We start from the raw sequence: 19880 nt of genomic DNA, 5'->3' as shown, positions 1-19880 counted from the left end.
CACTCCCTCTGCCCCCCCCACACACACACACACAAAAAATATTAAGGATTGTACATTGATATAAAAATCTTCAATTCAATTCAATTTTATTTAGATATTTACATAGATACAGAGAAAAACCCAACAATCATATGACTCCCTATGAGCAAGCACTTTGGCGACAGTGGGAGGGAAAAACTCCCTTTTAACAGGAAGAAACCTCCGGCAGAACCAGGCTTCAGCAGCGAGCAGGCGCACCGAGGGCTCTCGCGCTCACTTTATAGAATTTCGAAAAAACATCGGTGCATATATAAGTCTGTATCATAATGTCTGGTGTTTTTGTGTTTGTTGGTTTTTTTAATTTTGTTTTATTTTGGAAGTTGGTTATTAGATGCTGCTCCAGCCAGCCAGAGAATCCCCCGCCGCCCCGGCCGCAAGCAGCAGGCGCATCTCGCAAACGGAGGGCGTTCTTACTCCCAGCAAATGGGCGATAGAAAACCGATCGGTGCCTATGCCATTCCCAATATGCGCTGGCATGATGTCGGAGCGGCACGAGTACGAGTAATTTTTTATTTTTATTTTTTTCCCATGCCCGTGATGCCGCCCCCCACCACAGTGCCGCCCCGGGCAACCGCCCGTGTCGCCCGTATCAAAAACCGCTATTGGAAACAGGTAAGAGGCAATAAAGCAGAAGAGTGTTGGATAGACTGTAGTGATTTCTTTGGGTTTAATCAGATATTTATATGTTTACACCATTTTCACTGAAAGCGATTGTTATTTGGTCATGCCAGACTCAGACTGCGTACAAAAATCTCCATACATTTAGCGAGCAAACAAGAGATGACAAGATAACATGTGATGACAAGATCATAAGATAAAACAGAACCTGAGAGAATACTGCCAAATAACACAGCTGGTAAGTTGGAAACGATCCAAAGCCTGAAGGTGTTGCACTCAAGATTACCCCAGAAGTTTAGCTGACCCCTTTTGACTGAGATGTGCCAAAAAAGGTGTCGCTGGATAGCAAAATGGTACAAATAAACAGAGTGAATAGAATAATTTTTGTAGCAACCCCTTTATATAAGTTAACAAGTTAACAATTACTTCTGGAACTGATTTAGGCGAGGCCCTAGCACTGGTTGTGATGGGGATTATGCTCAATATCAGAGTCCCCACACTGAGGCAAAGCCTAATGCCAAGTGGTTTCTTTAAACTGTATCTGTGTAAATAGGGCTAGGCGGGGCTCTTGAGACAAAAGTGTTTTGTGTGCCAATGGTTTTTGTTGTTCCAGTAGACAATAGACAAAGACATCATTTATCCCAAATCAGATTGCTGTTATTGTTTCAGTGGAAATGGGCTGCATCTCATCAGGGGGGTGTAAAAAAACAGCATTTGAATAAGCCAACACAACACTAATACTGCTCTGCTGTTGGCTAACCAACTGGCTAATTAATGGAGAAAGTCCTCGCCAGGACAACCAATTATGACACATTCTGCAGTACTGCCAACCAGTTAATGTCTCCTGTGATCATTTAAATCAAAGAAAATTAGATGCAATCAGTTTTAAAAGGAGAGTCAATACTCAGTAAACTAATAATGTAACCAGGCCTATTTTTGTCAAAGTATTTAAGTGGTGCTCTGAGCTTATTTGACAGCAACTCAACCTGAGCATATTCCATTACCTTTTATAGTGAGGAGGGGGTTTTGCAGTAGAAGCTGAGGTGTTCAGGATGTTGTCTGATACATTTTGAAACTAGGATGGTGCTTTTCTGTGTGGAGTTTGCACGTTCTGCCAGTGTCATGCAAGACTCCGGCAGACCAAAGACATTCACAGGCTTAGGCTATTTGGTCATTCTAAATTGGCAAGTTCAATGTGAGTATGAATGGCTATCTGTCTGCAATAGATCTGTGACCTGTCTAGGGTGTACATTGTCTCTCACTATATGACAGCTGGGATAGGCTCCTGCTCCACTGTAACCCTGAATTGGACAAGAGGAAGAAGATGGATAGATATTGAATATGGAGCTGCAAAGCAGGAGGAAAAAGAGGAAGACCACCACAGAAAAGAATCATGGATGTAGTAGGGAGGATTGGTGTGACAGAACAGGATGCTAGAGATAGGGTGAAGTAGGCAATCCCTAAAGGGACCACGTGAAAGAAGACGAAGAAAAAACTATGAAATCCCCTCAACATGTCGAGGAAGCACCGAAAATTTTTCAAACTGAAAAAAACAAACAAACAAAATAAATACGGACAATGGATATAATTAATAACGCATGGCATTTTTAGAAGTTTAGATAAAACAAAAGAAGCACTATACAGTAAAAACGGGCATCACATTGAGTGGAAATGTTATGCAATAATACGATATGATAATATACGAGTGCCTAAGTTACATAGCAACAGGAGAAAAAAAATGTAATTACAATGGGAGAGAAAAATAAGCAGAAATTTAAAGGGAGAAAAAAGAGAAGAGTACTTGTTCCTTAAAGCCTCCAACAACTTGAGGCACAAAGAAACAGAAAACTGGGGGGCAGAAGACTAATGGAATGTTATGTTGTTGTTGTCATAATGAGACAATGTTAACAGATAAGCCATGCTTCATAAGCTGAGTCATGTGTAAATCCCCGAACAGTGGGGAAAAAGAAGGGAGAACAAGCAAGATAGAAAAAAAAAACACAGAGTGGGAGGGAGTGAAGGATGACATAGAGGGTTAGAAGAGGAAAACATTTAGTTCAGCTTTTCAGTATGAGGATGAATATCCATCGCCACTTGTATCAAGACAGATGGAATCAATCACCTCAGGCGACTTCAAGGCGATGCAATGGCACATCAACATACTTCTTCCATCACAACAGCAGTCAGTGACATATGTTCTTCATCAGTATATGACAAATGGGATTTGATTTTATAGATGTTTTTGTAATAGTCAACAAACAGGGACAGAGAAAATCAAATCAAATAAAAAAAAACAGAACCTAAGACCTTCGTGTCTGGGCAGTTTCTGGATATCGATGCATGGGTCTGTGGGGCCTGTAAACACTTCCATAATACTATAAATAATGTGCTGTAACTTTCAAACTTGCTGTTTAGGGATGCGGTAAACTGTGTCATTGAGATGAAGAGAAAATGGTTTGTGCCATTTTATACAACTGACCACCCAACTTTCACTCTGATATGTACTGCGGTTACTGTGTTACCTAACTACACATACAGTTTAACAACCTCATTGACCTCTGTGTTGGCTATGTGTATGAGAAACAGTTCACAGTGTCCTCTGCCACTAATGCCTCTCCAGATGGGTAGCTTGTGTGTTTGGAGGAGCCTTTATTTCCCACTGGCCAAAGAGGAACAACAGCTGCTTCTAACAACCCAGGCCAAAGCTCCGAAGAAGAGGTGGACCTCAGGCTCTAGCCAAGAGGGAGGAGGGATGGGAGGGTAGCAAGAAAGAAATAGAGGAATAAAGGCAGGAAGGTGAATAATAAGAATAACAAATGTCTCGGCCATCAAAATTCTGAACGACCGAAAATTGCATGATAATTCTCCGGGCAACCGTGTTAGTTTTCTTCTTTCCCCTGCCTCCTCTTGGTTCCTTTTGGTTTGCCAGCACACAGTAGCTGCTGTCTCACAGATTAAATCCTTAAACATAGGTATGCAAAAGGAAGAACCAGACTGTTGTCAAACAGTTCTCTTTCTGTCTTCAGCTGATAAGATTTAGTCTCTCTCTTTTTTCCTCCTTTGTGTCATGTATAAACTACAGTTGGCTAGAATACTCACACCGACAGCATATAGGGTTGCAGAAACACACACACACACATTAAATAAGTTAACCCTGAAAAATTATGTCTACATTTGTGTTTTGCCTGCCTCTGTATGTGTGTATCATGAGGCGTGCATGTCTGCATAAAACTCTTGGCTCAACCCTAGCTGCAGAGCTGTAATCCAGCGAGGAATGGTGCTACTGTTTATTGGGGCTTAGAAAGTTGTCACACTACTTGATATCAAGATGACAAGACAGCTTTTCTAGACTGAGTACAGACTTTATAGCTACGACAAACATTGATAGATCTCGCTAAAGTTCATTTTATTATTTCACCATACTAAATATCCACCTAGAATTACGTTACAGCAAATCTATTTACAGTGTAACCTACTGTTGTACGTTGCAACTTGATCCCACACTGAACTTACATGAGTAATGAGAAGACTTTGACCTGTTTGTCATGAACTTTAAAACACCTGGTGTCAGTTCACACCTCTGCCCGCTGTGTAGATTTCTAAAGACATTTATAAGGTGAACTTATGACTTACAGTGCATTGATGGGGTGTGGTGAAGGAGAATTGAGGTCAGTATCTTGCTAACCATTTTCTTGACCTTGCAGCTCTTTGGCAACTGCATAGCAGTTAATTGGAGGTGGATGTTGGGGGTGAAGGTTGTAAAGAAGCTCATGGGCCTAGGTTTGGCAAGGCCTCTGGATCTGCCTTGTATTCATGTTTCCCTAACATAGGTGACTCCTTGTCTTTATCAGTTTTTGACTCCAGCTTAAATACAACACTTGTGAGCATGCATCAAAACTAACAGAGGCGCAGTTTATTCGGCTGCTCCTGTATTTCTACATAATGACACTGTCGATTTTCTAGATCAATCCTTATTTACCGTAAGACAAGATCTTTATGCAGTTGCCAAATATGCATTAGTGCATGGGTGCCAGCTGTCTGTTTCAATAATACACTGAACTACTGTAGGTAAAAATGATTTTTACCATTAGTCTGTCATAAATAGGAAGGAAAAACTCACACTAGATCCAGCCGGATTTGTAACGTTGTCAGATATTTGCTACGTGCAGTGTTTCCTTACTTGCGTTCTGCTTTGTTCATTTTTTTATATATGCTTTTCATATAGCACTAATTTCAAGTAAGTTCTGTTGCAGATAAACAGTGTGAAAGATGGACACTGTGACATCAACTGGTTCTGGACTCTGCAATTACACCATGAAGTGCTAACTCATTAGTCATGGCTAGCAAGTTTGGTTAGCAAGCTTCATCCGTAAACAAATAAGGGGAAGGACACAGAGGTATCTGGTAATTAGTGCTAATTACTAGATGAATTAAATACTACAGTTGTTTTTCTCACCGTCACTGGAACACAAACTTATTTGTGAGACCCTGTTACTGTGGGATCTTTAGGTTCCAAGACAACTGTTCCATCCACTTTGTACCAATGTACCAGTACCAATGACAGCAAAACAGGTCTAGAGCGTGATGCTACTTCTGGGTTTAAAAGCCTCACCTTTACACCAAATATGCCTCTTGTTATTGCGGCCTAACAACTAAATCTCTGTCTCATCTGACCATACAACTTTTCTTCAGAGGGCATTTGGCATTTCTTGGTCAGCACCCTCTCAAGCCAATGTAAAAGTTGCTTCACTGTGGAAAGTGACACTAGCAGCAGTTCCAGCAGTTTCTAGTTCGTGGAAGGCTTGAGCATTAGTTTGGTTCCTGGATTGTTTCGGACCAAATTCTTACAAATTTCCCCTCATCTTCTTCTTCTCAATAAGTTGTACTTACACACAAACTGACAGAACTAATGATTTTGGAATCTGCATTTTTTTTCTTAGAAATACTTTATGACTCTGGAACTGTCCCAATTTGTGTAAATATGCAAATCTCCTTCTTAGATCTTCACTGAGTTCCTTGCACTTCCTCATTGGTCTGCATATTGGTCAGTCCAATGAGTGTTTCATTTTTATGCTAGCAAAGAGAAACTACCAGTTGTGGTCAATCACGATCAGTTAACAGGCTCTGGCCTTGTCATGTTAAGACATTGCAGAACCTTCAGTACCACTTATAAAAAGATTTAAGTAAATGTTTGTATATATTTGTGCCCGTATATATAATTTTGAACCTGTGTGGATTAGGAAAAAAAGCTAAAAAGCATACAAACTTGTGCACCCAGTTCTTGTTTTTGAAAGTCATTAAAGATTTATGCTAAACAATTATTCCACCCTTGAAGAAGAAAAGTTCAAAGAAATCATTAAAGGCCTAAAATTACCATAACATTCATGCCCAAGATGAGCGTAAGTAAATTTCTGACTGCAACTGTAGGTATAGCTTAAAAAATAAGAAATGGAGGGAATGACCTAGTTGAATCCCATTTTACCCCTTTAAAAAAAGATGGATACACACAGGACTGCACTTAAACATCTGGCAACTGAAGGAATGTAGCATATAACCACACTCAAAATGTTCAGAAAAAAAGTCACAGCTAATTTCCATTGTGGTATTGTTTAATTATACCACCTTAATCTTGAAGCACTAACTTTAAGAAGATCAAACGTTTTCTTGTTCAAATATACAAAATCCAGACCACACACCATTTAAGTGACCTCTTAAGGTTGCACGCTACATTGTTGTAGATGCAGCTTCACTGAATGTATTCCATGGCTGTTACACTTGCAGTCAAAGTTGTTGTTGTTTTCATGGTTGGGGAAAAACAACATTATTAACTAGCCATATCACTGTCTTCCAATCACAACTTTACACACACAAAAAAACCAGCCATGCTGCTGTTACCAGCTACAAATCCTGGATATCCCGACGCTGTTTGTTAGAACAGGGAAATGTTAAATTTCTTAAGGCCTCATTTTCCTTGTCTCACATTTACCGTTCCAAGAATTTAAACAAGTCTTTCTTATCTCTTTTCACACACACATTGTCTTACAATGAAAGGTAAGGGTAGAGAGTAAAAAGGAGGGGAGGATGAATTCACACAGTTCATTACTGGCCATCCATCTCTGTGCTGTTGTTGTCCGCAAATCACTCTTTATGTGCTGGCATGTCAGGCAGGGGCTCCTCACTCATTCAAACTAATCTCCCTATTCTGTTTTCTGAGAAACACAGTGAATTCATGCACATCTCTGAGAACTGCCTCCCTGGTTCACAGGCAACCTGTACAACAGGACTGGTACAAGGTCTCTGGCAGGCCACTCAGGGGGCTAAAAGGGCCAAAATACTGGGGCACCAGTGGGGTACGTGTCTTAGCCTAAAGCTAACCTAGCAACAGGCACAGCAGCCTGGCAACTAGCACAGGGATCAGTGGAGTGGAATCTGTCCAGTGTGATTCTTGGCTGTACTAGACTATTAAGCTCCTTGGCAAGATTAAAATTTACACCCTTTACATACACACACAAACACATATACACAGAAACAAATTGGCAAATGGGGCCTTGGGAGGACAGTGACCTCCAGCAGTCAATGTGACAGATTCTCAAGATGGAGTGGAAGATGAGGGAAGTTTAATGCCCAAGACAACTCCTCAATCTCACAAACAAATACACACACCCATCGCTACACACACCAGGGTACTCAGAACACACACCACACCTGTGTGCACTCAAACACCAGCTGCCTCATCACATTGCCAGGTGTCACGTTGTCCTTGTAGAGAGACAAGCATGAAGGATGCAGAAATAAACTGCCATTTATATCCTTTTGCTCTCTCTTTTTCAATTGCATATGCACACGCACATACGGCCACACACACACGCACAGACAAACAACACATGTTGATAGTTTTTGGGGTTCTTTTTAGTTAGTTAGTTAGTTTTTTAAACCATCAAAATGAAATGAACATGAGGCACAACTCAGGGAAACAATGCCCTCACATGTACCTACTAACCTCACACTTCTCCCCATGGACTTAACTTACTGGTACAGAAGCCTTAAAGGTTGAATTATCCAAAACTTTTTGAGTGATATTAACAAGTCTTACATGTCCCCAACAATGTATATTTCAAGTTTCAGCCCAAAATACCACACCACCCGGAATGCCCTAGGTTTTAAGACCCATTATGGGCTGTTTTAAAGTTTCCACAAGTCATAGTTGTCCCCCTGCTAACACTTACTTTGGCCACATTAGCCGCACTAGGCTACAACCAGACTTTCCTATTCTGGAGGGGACATTTTGATCTGAAGAGTCTCACTTTTTTGCTTTGTTTTTGTTGTTTAGGTGATGGGAAAACATGGGAGAGTTATTTGGTTATTTATAGACTGTATTTAGTTGTTTTTTTATCACTTCACTTGCTATCACACAGTACTTTTTAATATTTTACTGGAGCCATTATTTGTCTTGCATAGTACACAATAACTGGACAATAACTGGACAGGAAAAACACTAGCTTAATCTAAAAGAACACAGTGTTGCTGTGCGCTCTAGTTTTTAGCAGGTTTTTTGTTTATGGTTATACTCACAAACAAACTAACTAATCGATGCAGTGGTAAAGTAGCAGGTATGTGCTCTGAAAGGTCAAATTCCATTATTTTGTTGCTTGTTTTTCCGTCATGTAACTAATAAAGTTAGTTACAAAGCCTCGGTTCCTTGTCAAAAATAGCTGTCCGATAGCAGACCAAGCCCAGAAAACATATTTAATATTGGATACATTTGAACAGAAAGTGATTTTTAAGTTAGCATTTTGGATCAGTTAGCATCAGTGTTAGCAGCATGCTGTAATTCTCCCCTTAGCGCTGACACAGGAAGACAGATGCAACAAGGGAAAATTCTTATTGGCTTTTAAAGCTGGGAGATGGTCTTGTTGCCAAGGAGATGGGTCTTTTATTTTCTTTATAAAAGTCTCATAACACTATAAACCAAACCTTTAAGATTAATGCTTTCACATTTGTGATGTTACTATTGCAATTAAACAGGACTTTGTTTCATTTAAGCGTTCTGCTTTGCCTTGCTGCCTAGACAGAATGCATTACACATAACAATCTCTCCATAACCAAATAAATAGACTGAAATCATTATTTATATTATTTAGTCAATATCAAAAATATTGGCTGTCAAATATGTTTCATATTGTATTTGCTGTAATCCACAATCTTTCTGAAATTATCCAGACTAATTTATTCAGCACTTCAGTGCCTGCTTCAGTGTGTGTAAACTGTCACTGACACTATCTGCTTAGTGACACCAAGTAGCGGTGCACACATAAAAGTTAAGTGCACAGAATGGAATGCAGCCTTGTGTTGCTCCATGTGACGGGCCCCCTCTGAATTAAAGTGATTTAAGTGATACTTGCCTTCTCAACTTCAAAGTGTTTTCACATATCTGAGCGGGTAAGAGGGGAAAAAAAACACATTGCGCTGTGATGTTATAAATGTTTGATTTTGTGTGGGCGAATCAAATACTTTGATGTAAACTCTTGGTTGCGTAACTGACTGCAGTTTTAGAATTAAATCACTTAGAACTGTGCACTGAGTACACTGGTCCTTTTAATCTGCAATCAGTTCAATCAGTCAGAGGTCAGCCCTCTCTCAGCCCTCTGGGCTGACAATCTGCACCAGGTTCACTTCTTATTGCCACATTACTTATGGATAAGGGAGAAGGACTTTGTTGCTCTCACCACAGATCAATGGGATTGGGCTCTAATGAAGTGACTTGTCTTCCAACGTGTGTCTCTCTGATGCTTACCTGTAAAGCCTGCACACAGACTTTGCACTCCAGGTAGTAAATAGACTGTTTGCTACCAGAATTCATTACCACTCATGCCATGCTAACATGCTTTTTGCCATCTAAAAACAAACAAACAAAAACAACATACTGTGATTGTCATTTAAAACAAAACTTTGCATTTTATACGTATTACAAAGGATTACCTTCCCACGTCATCAGTGGGAAAATCCCAGCCGATGTTTTTCCATCTTTCTCCCCTTACCTACGTTGTATTTCCCCCTGTATACTAGGCTGAGATGAGACAGAGGAGGATCACACTCATCCCTGCTTATCCTTCTACTGCATTTTTCAATATCAGTGGAATGTCTGACTTTGTTTGCTCAGTGCTGTGTTACAGCAGGAATGTCATTTTCTGTGTTAGTAGCCAACAATAAGCTCTGGTCAAGGAAAGACAGTCAAGAGGGTCACTCACACCAGCAACGCTGGCCACTGACAACCCATTTCCATAAGTTCATTGAGGTTTACCAAATATTGTCTCAACAGCAACCTAAAAGTATAATCTAAAGCAGATTGGGGCTCGGGGGGAAGGGTGGTGTACCAGGTTTTTTTTCACACATTAAACATGAAGTTCTAGCCACTGCACCGCTTTCAATAAAGAACACTTTATGAGTCTGAGCCATCTTTTAAAGTCCATATACTGCTTGGAAACATGTGCATGTAAGAATGTCTTGTAAGAATAAGAGTTCCTTCTGTGGTTCTGTTAAAGCTTTTATGTGGCTGTGGTATCAAAGCACTAGATCACTAGCACACCCTGTGTTCCTCTGATGATCTGAATTCTAGGTTTAATTTTCACTAATTTCTGTACATACTCACTCCCACCATTTCCTTTGGTTTATTACCTGTTGCCACACCAGAGATTCTTGGTGTTTCCCGACCAGGCTCCCAAAGGTGTGCTGCAAAAGCTCAATCATAAAGGCCTTACAGATACTGCTAAGAAAGGAAATGATGATGCTGGCTAATGAGAACCATTCTCCTCTGATGACCGTGCGCCTAGGGAGCCTTTCAAGCTAATATGCTTTCAAAGTGCTATAAAACCACAGGGTAGAATATGTCATGCAAGTGAGAAAAAGGAGCCCACTTAAAGGCAAGGTGAAATATGGTATAAAAGGGATGAATAGAGACAGCAGGAAATAGAAGACAGTTGTGACGATTGTAATAAAACTTAAGGACAAAAACTTTGCTTTGTAGTTTAAGTGATCAGGAAGGATGTATTTCATATGTCATTAACTAAACAGAAACTATGTTGACATTTCTCTAAATTATTGGCAAAAGAAGTATTTAGACAACTTTGCAACATTATCCGCAGTCTCGCACACAACAAATGGATGGCCCTGCATATCTGACCAAAAACATTTGACTCACTCCTCCTACATCTATCCGCAAACCAGACCATTCTGCTAATCCTCTCGTTCCTTCTTCAACAACCCTACTCTGCCCTGCGGAATTCTCTCTCAGCCCCTTGAGCTCCAGATGCAAGGCTGAGGGAAATGGCAGTCATACTGGTAATATCCGCACCGGGACACAGCCACTACATCTGCAGGCCAGCCAGCTCTCTATGCACGGCAGTCCTAAGGGACCTCATTCAGCCCAGGAGCTAGAAAGAGAAGATCTAGGGTTGGATTGGCTCTATCTAGCTTGCCAGTGCATACAACCACCAAATCCCCAGTCCACCCTTCTAACCCTTTACTCTCACGGTAGATTGAATCATAGGTCTCTATGTTGATTTCGACTTGAAAGCACCTTTGAATCTTTTTATTTCTCCGTTACCTGCGCTACAACGTAAAAACGGACAGCCTTACGCCTTTTACACTCAAGTGCGTTTAGTTTCAGGCTTTTCTTCTTTCCGTTCTCCTTCACATTTGGCTATTACCCTGAATCATCCAACTTGCAACAATCCACCCTTAATCCTTAGCCTTTTCGCCTTCTTTCGTTGTATTTTTGAACAAGAAAGGCAAAGTGCGTGCTGGGTCCTGGACAACAGCAGGCTGTAGCGGGACTGTGGTCGATCCAGTGTAATCTTACTAACACTAGTGCAGGTTGGCTGTATCCTGCCCAGCTATTCATTTCAGAAATGTAGCTCCCTTGCCAGAATGAACAGCTGCTACACACCTTTTTGGCCTTATAGGCTTTGGAGGAAAGTTCTTTCTATGCCTTTGACATTCAGGTAAAAATACACCACCAACAACAAACCCATTACCTTAGTGTGCTGATACTATGTGGCTAAGTTGAACACTTTCACCAAGGTCAGATTCAGTGTGTGTTTGCCTGTGAGTTTGAGTATGTGAGCAAAGTGAGAAAGTGAAATATCCAGCATTGATAGACGTGAGTGCAGATTTTGCCCCTAGAGGTAAATTCAAAACCTGTTGATGGAGGCCTTCTTGTACCATACAGCCACACCTTTTTAACTATGCAGCACTCTATTTTCTTAAGTAAAAAAGCCACCAAACTAGCTGCTGCTAATTTAAGTTAATTATCAGAATTTACAACCTAAGGGTCATATTTACACTCATGCACACACTTGTGGACACACTCACATCTCAAATAAGGGTATGCAAGGATAGACCAGATGCACAATAATCGACTCCTATAACTTTCAATCTAGTCAGATTTTGATAATTACATTCTTTGACAGGACGCCAAAGAGAAACAATCACTGCCTATGGCTTCATGTTAGACACGTTTACCCACTGAACTGTAAAGTTTGTGAAAAAAATGCCAGGGGGTGTTTTTGTTTTCTTGATGAGCTCACCAGCATTCCTGACAGATGGTGTTTGTTACCAAAAGAGAATTTTACTTATGGCTGTACGATTCACACTTTGTCACTGCACATCCCTCCGGCTCAATCACAGGAAATGTTTATCCATGCGATTACTCGTACTCCTCTGAGATGGATAACCTGCCTTCATCTCCTTTTTGTTTTCGTGACTTTTCACACAATACCTGGTAGACTGCCTCAACAACAGCTTTAACGCTATAATAACTTTTCTATTTGAAGTCAAATACAACAGATTTACCAGTGGGATGGAGGGTTTTTTCCCCGTTTTTTTTTCTTCCCCAAGTTCAATCTTAAACTTAAGACTTCATTATAAACTAAAATCCCATTCTTTTAAACTTGACATTTCTCTACTCTATCTTTTCTCTCTTTTTCTCTGTTTCTGTGTGGATCTTCACAGAAAGCAAGAGACGACTGCCTAATCTGCCAGACTCAGACTATGCTAGTGGACAGACAAATAAAGCACTGTTCCAGCTTCTGATGTACAGAAATTTGGTGTCTCGTCTATTTTCCTAATGGAGAGATAGTGGTTTAATGTGCAATTGTGGGCATTTTAGAGATTAATACGTTAATGAGCTATCTACAAATGAATAGCTCCTTTGGAAGAAGCAGTGCAAGTGTTTCGGGTAATACAGTTAATAAGCCACAGTCACGCCACAAAATGTACCACAGAAGGGGCTCTCATAGCTGCAGGGGCGATGGATAATATGGTTCATTAAAGAATCACAGATTTATTCCCCTGTTCATGGCTGTGGCTATGGCAGTCCGAACATGACCAGGCCTTCCTTATCTGGCGCACAAAGTACACTTGTGTGAAAATCTCCAGGCGAGAGGAGCAGGATCTGAGCCAAGATCAAACCAGGCATTACATCATGCAATCACACTGCACAATGGTATGTCTGATAAGAAATTTTCTTTACCAAATCTTGCCTTGACTATTTGTAATGCTTTCTTTTTAGCCAGACAGTGTAAAGTAGAAACATTGTACTACCAGTTTATAGCTCAGTTTTTTAAAAAGCTGCCTAGTACAGTCCTTTAGTTTTTTTACAGTCATAAATCATAGAAACATCTGTATTAGCAATCTTAAACAAACTGCATTTTCAATATGCAGGAATTGTATCGTCTCAGTAAGACTTGCAGCAGTTTCGTGCCATCTGTGCGATGGCACAGACTGAGAATCTGTTCTCCACAGATTAGCGCTGTTCATTTGCTTCGTAATGAAGTCTCTCTTAGCAGAACAGTAGGCGGTCATGCCCCCTTTTAACATGGACCTTGGGAGCTCTGGCACTGTTATACAGTGGCAAACAACTGCAAAAACAGATGGAAATAAAATAATCTATGCCTACAATGTCCTTTATCTTGACCCAGCTGGGAAATTACTTTAATGGTTGCCAAAGTTGATGTTCGGATGAATGTTTAGTCAATATATGAAACGCCATAAAGGCAGTATCTACCAGTCCCACTTTGTTAATTCACAAAGATCACAGTAAGAAGTGAAGAAGAAGAAGTAACTTCGTAACAGTTAAAGAAAACTGAACTCTTAGGAGAATTTGAAAGCGAAGAATGTGAAAGAATGCCCGTTAGCATAGTTGATATACACCAGACAGCTTCAGCCAAATACAGTGGAGCAAAAAAGTATTTAGTCAGCCACCGATTGTGCAAGTTCCCCCACTTAAAATGATGACAGAGGTCAGTAATTTGCACCAGAGGTACACTTCAACTGTGAGAGACAGAATGTGAAAAAAAAATCCATGAATCCACATGGTAGGATTTGTAAAGAATTTATTCGTAAATCAGGGTGGAAAATAAGTATTTGGTCACCTCAAACAAGGAAAATCTCTGGCTCTCACAGACCTGTAACGTCTTCTGTAAGAAGCTTTTCTGTCCCCCACTCGTTACCTGTATGAATGGCACCTGTTTGAACTCATCATCTGTATAAAAGACACCTGTCCACAGCCTCAAACAGTCAGACTCCAAACTCCGCCATGGCCAAGACCAAAGAGCTTTCGAAGGACACCAGGAAAAGTATTGTAGACCTGCACCAGACTGGGAAGAGTGAATCTACAATAGGCAAGCAGCTTGGTGTGAAAAAATCAACTGTGGGAGCAATCATCAGAAAATGGAAGACATACAAGACCACTGATAATCTCCCTCGATCTGGGGCTCCACGCAAGATCTCATCCCGTGGGGTCAAAATGATCATGAGAACGGTGAGCAAAGATCCCAGAACCACACGGGGGGACCTGGTGAATGACCTGCAGAGAGCTGGGACCAAAGTAACAAAGCTCACCATCAGTAACACACTACAACGGCAGGGAATCAAATCCCGCAGTGCCAGACGTGTTCCTCTGCTGAAGCCAGTGCATGTCCAGGCCCGTCTGAAGTTTGCCAGAGAGCACATGGATGATACAGCAGAGGATTGGGAGAATGTCATGTGGTCAGATGAAACCAAAGTAGAACTTTTTGGTATAAACTCAACTCGTCGTGTTTGGAGGAAGAAGAATACTGAGTTGCATCCCAAGAACACCATACCTACTGTGAAGCATGGGGGTGGAAACATCATGCTATGGGGCTGTTTTTCTGCCAAGGGGACAGGACGACTGATCCGTGTTAAGGACAGAATGAATGGGGCCATGTATCGTGAGATTTTGAGCCAAAACCTCCTTCCATCAGTGAGAACTTTGAAGATGAAACGAGGCTGGGTCTTCCAACATGACAATGATCCAAAACACACCGCCCGGGCAACAAAGGAGTGGCTCCGTAAGAAGCATTTGAAAGTCCTGGAGTGGCCTAGCCAGTCTCCAGACCTCAACCCCATAGAAAATCTGTGGCGGGAGTTGAAAGTCCGTGTTGCTCGGCGACAGCCCCAAAACATCACTGCTCTCGAGAAGATCTGCATGGAGGAATGGGCCAAAATACCAGCTACTGTGTGTGCAAACCTGGTAAAGACCTATAGTAAACGTTTGACCTCTGTTATTGCCAACAAAGGTTATGTTACAAAGTATTGAGTTGTATTTTTGTTATTGACCAAATACTTATTTTCCACCCTGATTTACGAATAAATTCTTTACAAATCCTACCATGTGGATTCATGGATTTTTTTTTCACATTCTGTCTCTCACAGTTGAAGTGTACCTCTGGTGCAAATTACTGACCTCTGTCATCATTTTAGGTGGGGGAACTTGCACAATCGGTGGCTGACTAAATACTTTTTTGCCCCACTGTAGTTGAGCAGACTCACAAATGAGTTCAGCCTTGTGTGGTGTGATGTGCGTCTCTGATAATGTTTGCTATCTCTTGGCATTAGACTTCAGAGAAGCAAAAAATTCTGTCTTACAATCAATTAATTAATTAATTCTGTCTTCTTGTATTTGTCTAATACAAGGGCCAAATGTGTAATATTACTTTATAGCCCATTACCTTGCCAAAAGGTGTGATTTGATGGAAAACACACTTATAAAGCTAAAAGACAGTAAACAATGGGTCATTTTTTGAAAAATTACTGGAGGTAGTTTAGGAAATCCCAGACAGCATTTTGCATTGATTATCTGGAATACTGGTGGTAGAACTCTGACCAACACTGGATTTTTTCATCCGCACTGTAACAAGGAGCTGGGCTGAGAGGATCTTTCCAGAACTGCGTGTAACTGGACTTTTTCAGTGATATTTAACTGTACCGTATTGTTTTATTTTCCTCTTTTCTTCTAAGTGCAAACAGTATTACGCTGTTCTGATTAAATATTCCCTTACTTTGGGATTGTGCCTTCAGTGCAATCTTCAGGACCTCAGTTAAATAGAATTACTTTGTCTTGTCTTAAAAACAGGTAGAGAAGAAATTGCTAGCAGTGTCAACCTTGAGGTTACAGGGCTGAACTGAACAATATGGGTTGTGTTTGTTTCAATAAACAGCAGTTAAATGTCATTTAAACAACCTGTTAAAATGACAAAGCTTTGACTGCTGCAATCTAGAAGAAAAAGGCCATGCAAAAAAACTGCTGGGTGTCTAAAAAAAAGTGTGGCCATGTTGTGATAGTGTTAAGGGGTAAGTGAAAATGTAATGAAAGGAAACGGAGAAAGACTGACAAGCAGTATGTAAATTTGCAATTATAGTCACAATCGTAAATACACTTCAGTCTGTGTTGTACTTAATTGCTCGTCATTAAAATATATATTTTAATGTGCATGCAGTCATCCAAATGTACGACATGTGCTTGTCTGGGTTTGTGGTGGACAGAGTAAACATGGTACATGCTACATATTGAGAGACTGCTGAATCAGCAGCTGAAACGCTGGCAGTCTGAGCCGAAGAGGCTCAGCTTACTCAGCTGGGATTTTATTACTTTCCCTCTTTGTATTGCCCGTCCACTTCCTTCTAGCTCTCACTGTATGGTATCTCCAAATGGTCTATTTACCAGGTGCATTGAAAAAAAAAATCAGTTTTAAAGTACAACAAGGCTGACACTAACACTGGTTGCAGTTGTCTCTTTTTTCACTACATTGCTTGGGAAAAACAAAACACCATGGTAATATGGTGTTAAAAATGTAAAATCTCTGCAGGAGATAAAATATTCATTAAAATGAACACGAGGTCCAATAGAGTGTGTCTGTAAGTAAGCAAGCCATCTTTTTGATTTGGCATCTGGTATATAAGGTACTTATATGCTACCACCTTTGCTGGAGCCTCAGCAGAGTGTGAAAATGTGATTTGAGGTGAATATCCTTTGCCAGGTAGGAGATGAATAAAAGAGAGAGTTTGTGACAGTTCTTAGAAAACAATAACAGGGTCACTTAGCTGAAAAAAAGAAAGCACACTGTCTCTCCAGAGGCAGGCACTTCCTTAGTTATATAACGCAATTGATATTCTAAATAAACACGCAGACTTCGTGTGGAATTGTGCTTGTATAGTGAGTGTTTTTGCATGGAAAGGTGTGACTTACAGTGTTTGTCTTGACCGTCTCCTGAGGCTTGACAACCATCTTCATCATCACACTCTGTGGTGCTGCCCTCCTCCCTTTTCCCACTGCCCAGCTCTTCCCAGTCTTCCATTTCTGCCAATTCTGGAAACATTTCCTCTGTGTCCTGCATATGCACAGAAATATGGTTAATGCATAAGATTCCAATATCCTGCATGTGAAACACTGTGAGCAACTTTTAATATAGATAACATATGATATACTTTAACATAAGTTTCTTTTTGATACTGCAAGCTGCAGATCCTTCAAAAATCTGTCATCTGTTGGACTGTTGGATCATAGTGGAAGATCCCATTACTCCTGTATAAATCTCAGGACACTTTCTGAGAGCAGAAAGGTTCTGAAATGTAGAAAGGTTTGGCAGAAAACAAACCAATTATACAGTGGCAGTTGTTAATTCTTTTGGTGAATTATTCTAATTTATATTAGGTATTAGTCTATATACAGCTGAAATAAGACTTTATCAGCCTGGCCCATCAGGACCATATCCTTCCCTCCTGCTGTGTGGCCACCTAATTGGCTTTGTTGGCCCTTCATGCTGTCCATCATCATCAGGGTGGTCTCTGCTCCATAACACCATGTCTGACAAACTCTCATGACACAATAAGAAAACTGTACTTTGCACATTAAGTTCAAAATAAGGGCATAGATATCAGAACTTTGGAATATGTGAAATTATAGATGGATGCATTTGCACACATGTGTGAATACACTGTTAAACCTGCTTTACAAAGTTTACAAGATCATTCCTGGGACTAACTGACCTTAAAGGGAAGGCACAACCAGCGAAGACATGTTGAGAGGTGAATGAGAGGCATGGAGTTGGCCCCATTCCTCTCATTCACCTCTCGACATGTCTTCAGGTGTTGTGGGATTACAGATGTCTTTGCTATTGACACCACCCCAGTGACTCACTCATACACCTGACAACAGAAGAACAAGTTCTCTCCTAAGCCTTCAGTGCCCCAAAAGAAACATTTCACAAAACCAGACAAGTTTATTTATAAGAATTAGAGTGCAAAGCTTAAGAGAAACAAGACAGAGAATCAGACATGCTAGTGGTCCAGTGATAACACACTCATCCCACGTGATGTTTCAAACTACAGTAAACGTTAACATGCTATCTTCAACAAGCTTAATGTGCTTCTACAAAGGGTGGCTGTCAGTCTGCAACATGTTCCAAGTGTGTGGATTCAGGAAAAAAAAAGTTTCCTGAAAAGCTTGTTGTTCATATAAGTAACACAAAGAAAAACCAATGTTAAGTGGGCTCACCATGTAGGTCCAAAAAAGTGTCTGCACAGACTATCATGGAATTTACATTCTGCAAATTCCCACAGACCCTTACAGACTAACATAAAGGAATCTCAACTGTTAAAGGTATGTGTCTTAAAATGTATATTTTGACTTGATGATAGCACAATAAGAAAAGTCTCATGGTCCCAAAAAAGATGCATAAGGATAATCTAATAACCTCAACTAGCAGGAAAAAAAAGCAAGGAAACAGATTAATCGCGCTCATGGCAACTAATTTATTTGCTAATGGCAAAGAAAGGTTTAATTTTCAATTAATAAGATGTTTCATAAGAGGTTTACTTAAAACAAAAACTAGATGTCAAGATAGTCAAAGCCCCAAACTGACAAACAGAGAAACTGAAGCACAAACCAAGGAAGCTACACGGAACTGAATTTAACTTAAGATAATAAATAAATGCTTGTTTGGGTACCAGAGTTATTCAAACAGACATATTAGTATTCTTTTTTCCTTTTTCTTCTTCTATCACATTAGTGATTGCAGATGCTAGAGAAAGACATTTAGAATGGTTTTGACTCAAGCTGGTACTTTTACATGATAATCGGTATACTCATTACTTCCATCATGTTTCACATTCAACCACATTCAACCAATGTGAAAGTACATCTTCTCACTGTGGCCTGAGAGAGTAAAATGAGATGATACAGCTATAACCACTTAAGTACAGGCTGATAAACTAGATCTTGTACATTTCAGGTAAAAGTGAAAGTCATTGGTAAAACTGGATGTCTTAATTTTCACAAGTGTGAATAAATTACAATAGGAGGGGAACAGGGTGAACAATATTTGACAGTTGTTAGAGTTCCATATTTTATAGTATGAGTTAATTCATATTACAGTTTGCTGACAGACTAATGACTGATAACTGAGACAATCTGGGAAAAAAGAGAAAGCAATGTTCTTGAATAAGATAAACCCATTATGATTTTTCTATCATGTAAAGCAACTAAATAAATTCAGTGTGCATTACAGCAGTTCACACCCAAATGCTCTGCTAAGCAGCATAATGTTCGCCATCACTTGATGCCAGCGTGATATTAAGCTTATAACTATGGCACTGAGTGGATGTTTGACACAGTGTTGCTTGGCCCAGCTGTCCTTAAAGCATGTTAATTAGGGAGTGAATCAATTAAGGTGTTGTTGCTGTGGAAACCATGGTTAGTATAATTGTTGGTTTGTTGCTGTCTACTGAGTGCAGGGTGTTGGGTTATTTTTGTTAAGTCATGATTGCTAAATGGTCAAACTAAAGTCCTTCCTTTACAATTGTAACATAGCGAGGAAGCAAATTTATAATTTGTCTGTGGAGCTAGAGACAGATATGAATAACAT

At 40.2% G+C, this 19880-nt stretch overlaps 1 protein-coding gene across 1 annotated transcript in view; it reads right to left on the bottom strand.

Annotated features, from left to right (window-relative positions):
• The window catches only part of gpc5c (glypican 5c), a 111889-nt gene that overhangs the window by 6775 nt on the left and 85234 nt on the right, over nucleotides 1-19880 (bottom strand). Inside the window, exon 8 of the mRNA XM_085378200.1 lies at nucleotides 17204-17345. Within this exon, the coding sequence (XP_085234326.1) occupies nucleotides 17204-17345 (142 nt within the window). The remainder of the gene's footprint in view (nucleotides 1-17203; nucleotides 17346-19880) is intronic.

The sequence above is a fragment of the Diplotaxodon limnothrissa genome, linkage group LG18 (genome assembly GCF_057381915.1).
Source record: "Diplotaxodon limnothrissa isolate DT_005_m linkage group LG18, D_limnothrissa_male_GT1.1, whole genome shotgun sequence".
Taxonomy (NCBI): domain Eukaryota; kingdom Metazoa; phylum Chordata; class Actinopteri; order Cichliformes; family Cichlidae; genus Diplotaxodon; species Diplotaxodon limnothrissa.
The sequence above is the reverse complement of the archived record's forward strand: the minus strand, read 5'-3'. Positions and strand labels throughout refer to the sequence as shown.